This window comes from Quercus lobata, chromosome 7 (genome assembly GCF_001633185.2).
Source record: "Quercus lobata isolate SW786 chromosome 7, ValleyOak3.0 Primary Assembly, whole genome shotgun sequence".
NCBI classification, from domain to species: Eukaryota; Viridiplantae; Streptophyta; class Magnoliopsida; order Fagales; family Fagaceae; genus Quercus; species Quercus lobata.
The window spans coordinates 39,860,871-39,871,326 of record NC_044910.1 but is presented as its reverse complement, the minus strand read 5'-3'; the positions used below and the strand labels follow the sequence as shown (position 1 = coordinate 39,871,326).

Below are 10,456 nucleotides of genomic sequence, written 5' to 3'. Positions count from 1 at the left end.
ATTACATTTTCCCAAGTATCACGTGAATTTGCAACTAGTTTTAATAATGCCTGATCTAGAATATGACTGAGTTACGTCTTCATTTCCTTTTGGATAACATTTCAATAACATGTCACCTTCTCCAAATGCATGTTTGAGAAATGTTGCATTCTCCATCAGCTTGGAAATTTAGTCCCACGAAATTGTTTAAGATTGGTGCATGTTAAAAATATATCTACAAGCAAAATATTAGGGAATCTACAACGAACAAACTAAAAAATTCATATCGTTTTCTTGGACCATTACCTCATGGCTCATGCAAAGGATAACTGCAATCAGCTTTAGTATCAAGTACATCAAGTATAAAATATACAAAAATTCCTAACATATAACATCTGAAACAAACTTCTTGTAACAATGTACAATTGTAGAGCACAAGATAGTGTCACAAAGTGAATCATTGGTGATACCCATTTTCTATGCCTTGAATAGAAGTCGTCTTGTATGTGTCACAAACTTAACCCATTATTAATGCGACCTTACCAAATTATTTAATGGAGGCTCCATATCAGTGTCAATCTTTAGAGTCTTTCCATCACCACTGTTCTCAAGAGATTCTCACTGTTCCAAACCAGCACCTAGTGTCTCCTTGTGCACGGGCGTTCTATGAGCGAAAAGGTTAAAATTACATCTCTGGGGCTTGCATCTTGCTATCTTCACAGTACTCAAGAAGCACCTTTCAGCATACTGAGGCAGATAAAACAGGATAACGGAATAGAGCTTAATCACCACAAATTAAAGACTTTAAATGCTCAGAGGAAAAAAGAAGGAAGGGTGTGTATTAGAATTATCCTAAACTGTAGCCTCACTAATTTTGTTGCTCTAAATGGTCTTGGTCTTGGTCTTGCCATGCTTTGAGGTTTTGATAGCTGAGTCCACTTGATTCAACTGGGCAAAAGGTAAGTCTATGGTCACGTGGATTGGATAACATGGTAGAATGATGGAGTGAGTTTGCGTTCAATACAAGGTTTAAATTTGCCAAGAAGAGAGAGAGAGAGAGAGAGAGAGGGAGTCTCATTCCTTCTGCTCTATTTCTTGACAATGTTCTGAACCTTCAAAGGGAAGGAAGGTAACCAGAGGGTAGGATTAATGCTGCTAATTATATATACATTTGAAAAAGTATCCTTGGCAGTGGGTAAAAAAAAAAAAAACTAAATATGCACAATATCTGAAGTTCTTTACTTAGATTGATTTATAAATGTACACACTAGAGGGTAGTCATTTTGTAACTTACATCTGGAATGTAAAGTCACCTTCACTTGCATCACACACATCTAGAGATATCTTCCGAAGCATTGGTAACTGTAATCATGATTAAAGGAAGAAAATATGACATTAGTTGTTAAACTTGATTTCTCTGACAAGAAAGAAACAACAGTAGAAAACAGTGACACTGTAATGAGAGTATGAGAGTACCTTTGAAGCAGCATCAAAAATGAAGGTTTTCTGTATCCTAGGACCCTGAATAATGTTGGTTAGATTCCAGCCCAGCGAATAAGCAGTCAGTCAGTTATAAATCTCAAAGGTTCATAAACAGGAATTAGAATCCAAATTATCCAAACAGAGTAAATTTATCTTTATCCTACTTGAGGTGAAAAAATATATGTATCGACAACAGTTGACATCATAAAGTTCCAAATTCAACATAAAATATTGTCACAGTACAAATTATGTGTACAAATTGTACCCCAATGAATCTATGATTTGGCTAATCACATCCTCAATTCTGTACATTATCTAGTCATAACTGTATCTATTCACCTGAAAGAATTATGATGAAAATTAAGTAGGCTGATGACTAGCTATTTTCAAACTTCAAAAGCAAAGATCTGGTCCTTATAGAAGACCCACACAACTGCAGATAATTCATAATTATAATGCTATAATAATTTAATTCTTATAATGCATAAACTGAACAAAGTTAGCAAATTTAGCTCATTTCCTGGTCTGCCAATGCAATCACAAAGCCTATAGCAACCACATTGCGCAATCTTCACCATATTAAACAGGGCTCTTTATAATTCAAACTAAACCATAGACACAAAAGGATAATATAACTAAAGCTATAAACAATAGACGAGGAAGTTCCAAAACAAGCAATCAACAATGAATATGTTTGTGAACCATGTTCCAATGGGAGCATGTGCAACAGTACATTAATTAGATCCATTCATCTGAACATTAACTAGACCTGTATCCAAGATTCAAGAAAAAAAGCAGTAAAAGAAGGCTCACATTATGACGCAGCACATTATGTCATCACATTTGGAAACATACATGAGCACTAAAAGAGCAGAAAATAATAATGCAACGACAAAATCATACGTATGAGAGAAAAAAAAAGAGGTGGACGGGGTGGCTTAGATCAATTGTTATCAAAACAGACTAAGCATTTTAGCTTAAAGCATCTGACAACCAATGTTAGAGCTTTATTCAAGGTTTTCTAAGGCTATATTGACCAACATTTCTTTCTTGTTTTCCCTTATTTTTATTTTTCATGTTTTTTTTGTCCGGCAACTCAAGATGAGCAAGAAGATGAAGAAGACAGCAGGTGCTTTAACCACCACTCATCTACATCAGAAGAACTTAAGAACGTTTTAGTTGGAAGGATCTGTATCAAATTTTAGCATAATAAAAAAAAAAAAAAGGATTTCAGTATACATTTAAAAGAAAAGAGAGTGAAAAACCTCTAGATGGATAGAAATCAAGCCTGGGCATCCATGTGAGATAATCTTTTGAGAATCTGTGATAAAGGCCAAAAGATAAGGTAGTAAAACATATCAATTATCATCCAACAACTAGAAATGAATATGACCATTATTTCAAATCTGCTATAAAGATACGCTAAGCATGGATAAAATATAGAGAAAAAGAGATATGTCTACCATGCAGCAATAAAAAGAACCAATTAATGATGGGTCTCATACTCTCTCATTTGCTTCTTGTTGATATTTGAACTCGAATCATGAAACAACAATAAGAGGATTCAAGAACATGAAATTTATGCAGAATAATGCAAATTATACTTTACAAACAATGACTCCTGACCTGAATTGAGAAGCTTACATCCCAGCAAGGAAAGCTCAACCAAGTTTGCACAATTCTGAGTCAGAATAACTAAATCATTATTGGTCATCCAAGGGGTTTCTCTTTCAAGCCTCAATTTCCTCAGATTTTGCATAGAGAGGCTGAAGCTTAACATAGATATATCACCAAGGCAATAGCACAATGCCAACACTCCCAAATTTCTCAAATATGCCAAGATGTTCATTATGAAAGTATCCGAGATGGCCTGTAAAGAACCCAGATCACGAAATAAAGTCACAGCCAGAATAAATAAGTGTATTTCAATTCGCAAGGAAAAAAAAGAGAAGATTGTAAATATGCTACTTGATAAGTTATACTGATCTCAGTCATATGAGAGGTTATGAGACAATCTATTACGCAAGAGAAAGTAAGTTTGTCTTGTTCTCAAAAAAGAAAAAAAGTGCAAGAAAGGGCCTTTCAATCGTCCTAAACAAAAGAATATCTCCATGTGTCGTACTGTTTCAACCATATCAGAAATATTGTCAGATCAATTTTTCTCCAGAGAATCAGAACACATAGTGAGCATAATTACTGTGAAGTAGTTATCCCAGACAGGGAAGCATGCCCTTGTAGTGAACAGAACCTACTGCATGTGTCAATCCCTTTATTCAATAACAAGTATCACGTAGAAGAATCCCCATTTTTGTTATAAAGAAGAATCTCGAATTTCAAAGAAAATTAATACCTGAAAATGAAGAATTACTGACTCTAGCATAGGACAAGCGGCAGGTAGTTGTTTCAGTGCATCTTCACCTAATGATCCACCTAAACCCACAGTTATTGAACTTAGTGACATAATCACAGGTTGGAGAGCTTCCAGAGAGAGATAAGAAAATCCCCATCCTAAAGTAATTTCTTCCAATTTGCAATTCCCTAACTCAAGATACAAATCTTTATACAAGTAATAATTTTCTCCCCCTGAGGTGTTACTTTCCTGTCGAAATATATTTCTGCAGCCCCTCGCATTCAAGCACTTTAAACCCGGATTTCAATGGACTACGTGAGCAAATGCAGCTGCAGAAACCTGAAATTTTACAAGCACAATAACCCTGGGTTAAAAAAACAGGATGTTTAATAATTAGTACATCATCACCATGGTTGCAGCAGCAAGAACAAGGAGACTTAAAAACACATGATCTTTCTATTTGGTCAGTGGTGTCAGATGTTGAAGCTTAATATCTCTCTTCCTTCACTCAAATTCATTAGAAATTTTTAGGGGTTTGTCGCATCTAAAGCCTTACCTTGATTGTCTACATAGACCGGAAATACAAAGAGAACACATTAGTGCCTAAAGAAGAATCAAACTTAAAGCCAAGAAAACAAACTCACTTCTTTTTTTATATGCATCTTTCACAAGGACAGCATGCTCTATTTAATGGATTGGATTGGAGGGGCTGATAGATAGTAGCTCTATAGGACCAGCTGACCCAACAAACCATTAGACATGATTCTTCTTCACACGAATACAAGATGTATTTTACAGTAGGGAACAATTAGGTTGAAAATTAAAACCATTTTGTTTCCTAGTCCAAAATAAAATAATTAGAATAATCTGGTAGGTCAATTTTTCCGTAGTTTGGGATTAAGGCTGCCTAGGTCAGATGTATTTGACATGCTGTATCTACTAATTCTATTTTCAGATTCAAACTAGCTAATATTCGTAAATTTTATGGTCATTGACTGAGTAATTGTTTACATGAGGATGAATATACAATACAATACATATACAATACAGAGTCAAAAATATATAATGCATTCATATACTCTCCAGGGGAAAATGGGGAAAAAACCAGGTTCCATAAATCATGACAAACCATGGTATTAGAAATATCAAGCATCTCCAATGAAGAACCTGAGAAACAATGCAGAGCTTGGTCAACAAGCTGAGTATCCCTCAAGCAAAGACTCTTCAGCATTTTTGATTGAGACAGAAGCTCTAAAAGAAATGTTTCGTCAACACCTACAAAAAAATTATAAATATGTCTCAAGTACATCTTTAAGCATCATAACTCCTAAACTACTTTCTCTAAACCAACTATGAAAATAACTGAACATGAAAACCCTAATCCCAATTGATTGGATTTGGTTTTTTTTTTTTTTTTTTGGATAGATAATAGAACTTTTATTGAAAAAAAGAACATTGCTCATGATGATGAACACTATGGACATGAAAAAGATACAAAAAGCTCAAGAGCTAAAGCTAACAGCTAACAAATTGTAGACAGCAGAAATTGAAATACATTGTGTACAACCCCACTGAAATAAAGTACCGAAAAGAAGATGTTTTAAAAGATCTAAAAATCTCTCATTATCTTCAAAGATACATTTATTACACATGCCATCTGAACATTTTATAGTTTCTAAGGCCATTTCTTCTGTTGAATGATAATCAATCACATTTTTCCTGATGTGAGTTCTTTCAAGTAATAGGCACCTCAATGCGGCAAAAAAAGACATCAAAATTCATGAAATTACAAAATATGGAAGCCCAAAGAAAGCAAAAGGCAAGAAAGGGAGAATTTAACTAACCCAGAGCTGTTAAGAGAAAGCTTTTTTGAGTTAATTGAAGTACAGGCTTTCATCAAGCAAGTGCGCCTGATTTCCCTCACTCTTAATTGTTACTTCTATAGTTCTATTCAGGCTTTTATTTAAAGGCAGAAAATTACATCAGTACCTTACTACATTATCAATCAATCCTGGAATGGAACTCCATAACTTCACCAATGTTAATGAATAAATAAATAAATATATAAAAAGAGGCCATACCATAACAATTTAAAGCTCTTTTTGCAATTTTATTCCTTGCCCTCCCACAATTATGTAATTAGACAGTAAAGGATTAAAAATCTTGACTATGAAGGAAGTTTACTTCAATGAAAATATAGCCAGATTATGGCCATGGTCCTTAACTCGTTTGAGTTAAATTCATCTGGTATTATGTGGGTGACCAGCTGTTCCCATGGAGTATTTGATGAGCAGAGCCTATGGCCTACTCTTAATTGTTCTCTACAGAAAGAATTGGTGAATCACAGGAATTTTGGTAGGGGAAGGAATATTATAGTTTGAAGAACCCTATTTAATGTGGAGAATTTGGTTGAGAGGATTAAAAGGATGTTTGAGGCAAGGAGCAAGCACATTCTCAAGACACTACATTCCTGAGTTTCAGTGAATTATTCATTGATTTCATTCAGAGCTTTTGGTTCTTTTTTGAGTTTTATAGATAATTTAAATTTTTAGAATTGATGCAATTTTCTCCTCTCTCTCTCTCTCTCTCTCTCTCTCTCTCTCTCTCCTTTGTTTCCTAAATCCTTATCTTTTTTCATGAGTTTTCCTTGGTAAACTTCCTGTCCACTCAGGATCCACCACCTTAGAAAGACATATTAAAAAAAAAGCCAATAAAAGGAAAATAAAAACAATTATATTTCCAATCTGACAGAATTTTTAACAGAGAGAATAACATGTAGGAAATAACACTCACTCTTGGAGCCACCAATATGCAGCTTTTGGAGATTAGATATCAAAGAATTATGATTCCATCCCAAATCATCAGCCGAAGAGTTACCATAATTAGAAGAAATACCAGAGCAAAGAGCTAGAACTGAATTTTTCCCAAAAGAAGTATCGCATACTACAATTGAATTTAGTTTCACACAATTGCATATAAGATTTGAAATGCCAACATCTGTCACCGATATACACCCTTTCAGGTTCAGATCATGCAAGGAAGCACAAAATTTTGAAATATACTGGAGATCCAAGTCTAGCATAAACATTGAAAGAAATGGTCAGTAGGGTAGTGTATTCCCCCCACCCCCCTCTTCTCAAAAAAATTATAATTAAAAAAAAAAAAAAAAAAACTCCAACCCAAAGGGGTATCACTATCAGCTAGGGACCACATTTCATGAAGTGGAGATACCTGATCGATGAAAGTGAGGGTTGAATTGGCTCTAAGGTGAGGCAGACATGATTTTGATAAGTGTATGCTAGTACTTTTATCCACATTATTTACAAACCAGACCACCATCATCATCATATTTTCAAGTTTCATAGTTTCCTCCTTTTCTGTCCATTTTGGGCAGATACGGAAATGTGCCAGGTAGAGAATACATCACTCCAATTCCCCCACCCCCCCACCAAGCATGAAGTTATATACAAGACCATTGTCAGTAATTGAAGATCTATTTACTCAAATATTTCTACTGAATTTCTTCTATGGAAAATTACACATATATATACAATTTTTTGACAATGGCTTGGTATTTCTCAACAATAAGAATGGAAGTTAAAAGGTTGTAAGATACAAGATGAGGGGGATCACCAGTAATCTTTGCATGAGCACTGGCCATTGGAAAAGCAATGAAACCCTGAAGAATCTCTTAGAAATATTTCTCTCTTGGTAACAACAGAAACATGCTTCAAGAATGTGTGGCAGTCCCCACAAAGAAGGATGTTCTTCACAATCCGAATAGGTTTTCCTGGCCTGCTCATCAGAAGCCCATAAGTTGCTGCTAGTTTTGCACTGTGATTGAACAAGAAATCCTTCTTTTGATGCTCCTCTACATCATGAAGAACAAAGCTTGTATCTGGCACATACCCAGCTTTTAGACATTCTAAGATCAGAATTTCTAATCCACTGTAGATGTCTTTTGTCTGGGGATGGGATTTATCTCTTGCGTAGAAAAAATGTATCTTGTTCTGAAAAATGATCCAACTTCGACCTGGGTGTTTCCGGAAGCCCATATCTCTCATATTCTCCCTAACCATTTCAGAGCAATGCCATCTCCCAGATGCAGAATACAGATTTGATACAAGTATGTAGGTGGATGGATCTTTCGGCTTGAGAGCAAGAATGCGCTTTGCAACCCGTTGTCCAACGGTTTTATTTAAATGGATTCTACAACTATCAAGCAAGGCTCGCCAAACAGAGACATGGGGCTCAAAAGGCATTGTACTGATCATCTCCTCTGCTTCTTCCAGTAGACCCCAGTAACCCAAAACTCCAACCAAGGATGCATAATGGTCTGAAGATGGCTCAATGTCATAAACGCTTTTCAATGATGAAAACAGGCTACGGCAATCATCAACTAAATTGGAGCTAGTGTGCCTGTAAGCTGAAATGGTCAAAACAAAGGTAACATTGTCTGGTTTTGTGCCTATCTTCTTCATTTTTGACCAGAGGGCCAAGGCCTCATCACCCTGTCTGTGGAAAAGATGGCCAGCAAGCAAACCATTCCATGAAACTGTGTTGTGTGTAGGCATATTATTGAATATCTTAATTGCATCGTCCATGTTCCAACACTTAGAATACATGGTAAGCAAGGCATTTCCAACCATTAAATCAGATAAAAAACCAGATTTGAGAGCGTGGCAATGTATTTGCTTTCCCATGTTATGGTATCCTATATTTCCACAGAGACCAAGTACTGAAGTTGATGCAACTTCATCCACAACCATTGTTCCTTCGGATTGACTAATGTTGAATAGAGAAATTGCCTCATCTGGCTGCCCATTTCGAGCATAACCACATATCATTGATGTCCAAATCACAGAGGTATCCTGGTCAAATGACCACCGTCTGAATATCTTTTCAGCATCTGCCATCTTTCCACACTTTGTACACATATCAAGCAGCGCTGCTTCAATACAAGCATTTGATCCAAAACCAATCTTGAGAATGAACCCATGAATCTGCTCACTAATTTTGCGATCCATGAGCAATCCACAAGCACTAAGAACACTTGTCAAAGTGAATTCTGTCAAGTCTACACCTTCCTCCACCATTTTTATAAATAATTCCAGTGTCCTTGACCCTTGGCCATTTCGACATAATCCTGTCAAAAGAGCATTATAAGAAAAAGAATTCCTTTCTGGCATCTTATCAAATACCTCCACAGCCAACTCCACCAAACCAAAGTCCATATATGCTGTAATCACTTCCGTCCAAGTGATCATATCTCTTATGGGCATCCTCTCAAACAAAGCTGTCACATCTTTCACACCCCCACCACAGTTTGTGTAGAACCCAATAAGCGCATTGTTGACACTCAGATTTGCCTCCAGCCCTACCTTTATTGCATGGGCATGCACTTCTTGGCCTTTCATTATAGAAGCACTGCCAGTACAGGCAGTCAAAAGGGTAGAAACTGTAAAATGGTCAACTCTAAGCCCATCATTTCTCTGCATATCACGAAACAATTCGAATGCCTTATCATACATATACTCACTTACCATACACGATATAACAGTATTCCACGACGCAATGTCTCTGTGCAGCATTTCATCGAACAATTTGAGCACAAATAAGAAACACCCACATTTACTATACAACCCCATAAGCGCATTCGAAACAAAAACAGAATCTTCCAAAACCCCAGGTTTAATTATCATAGCATGAACTTGTAAACCCAGTTGTAAATCCAAAATCCGAATGCAGGCAGTCAAAATTGCAACAAAGGTATACTCGTTAGGCTCAATACCTGAATCCCTCATTCGAAAGAAAAGCTCCACCGCCTCGTGTTCTCGATTCGACTTCGAAAACCCAGATATCAACGCCGTATAAGACACCACATTGGGGCACGAAAGGCCGAGGAAAACATTGTAAGCTTCAGAGAGAAGACCCAGCTTGAGATATGCGGAAATGAGAGCATTGCTGAGATGGGTGTGCTCTTGGAGCTTGAGAGTGCATGCGTGGACAGCGTTCACGAGCTGGGCATCGCTGTAGCGAGCTGAGAGGCGAAGCAAATCAAATAAGGTATCAACGAGAGAGTTTTGTGCGTCGTTTGGTGATGAAGAAGAGCCATGGGAAGACTCAGAGGGCAAAAGGGTTGGTGTTGAAGAAAGAGGTTGGGTTGGGGAAGTGGATAAGTGGGGTCGGTGGTGATGAGTTTTGCGAAGCTTGAAGTTGGAGAGTGAAGAGAATGGTGGTGATGGTGGAGTTTTGGGAAAGTGGAAGATTGGGCTATGGGGCGGAGAGGAAGAGAGAAGAGAGTGCGGGAAAGAGTAAAAAGAAGTGGCTGTTGCGGTGGTGCTGGTGGTTGTGGCAGTGAGAGAGGGAGTGGATTGAATAACGGTGGCCATGAATTGCGAATATACAAGGCGCCAACCATATTTATGGATTTTACATCCCGTGCAATAGCACAAATCTCAGCCTTCCATTTAATCCAATGGCTAATTATTTTGACACCTCACCCATTCAGTTTGTTATTTATAATTTCTTTAATGAAATTGGATCTTTTTGGATTTAATTTATATTCACTTCGGGTACATTTTTTTTTAATAATTTGCATTACTTCCACAACTCAACTGAAAACCATAACAGCTTATTACTGTG

The 10,456-nt window shown here is 36.8% G+C and overlaps 2 protein-coding genes across 2 annotated transcripts; both read right to left on the bottom strand.

Annotated features, from left to right (window-relative positions):
• Positions 1 to 249: 249 nt before the first annotated feature.
• Positions 250 to 4,055, bottom strand: LOC115952958 (BTB/POZ domain-containing protein FBL11-like). Its single transcript, XM_031070340.1, has 6 exons — positions 3,812 to 4,055; positions 3,088 to 3,331; positions 2,727 to 2,782; positions 1,456 to 1,500; positions 1,274 to 1,341; positions 250 to 726 (listed from the first exon to the last, which is right to left on the bottom strand). The coding sequence occupies exons 1-6, from the start codon at positions 3,920 to 3,922 to the stop codon at positions 705 to 707; spliced, it is 546 nt and encodes a 181-aa protein (XP_030926200.1). The 5' UTR covers positions 3,923 to 4,055; the 3' UTR covers positions 250 to 704.
• A 3,038-nt stretch (positions 4,056 to 7,093) lies between these two features.
• Positions 7,094 to 10,203, bottom strand: LOC115952957 (pentatricopeptide repeat-containing protein At5g03800-like). The gene has a single exon (XM_031070337.1). The coding sequence runs from the start codon at positions 10,201 to 10,203 to the stop codon at positions 7,441 to 7,443; it is 2,763 nt and encodes a 920-aa protein (XP_030926197.1). The 3' UTR covers positions 7,094 to 7,440.
• Between the last annotated feature and the right edge of the window lie 253 nt (positions 10,204 to 10,456).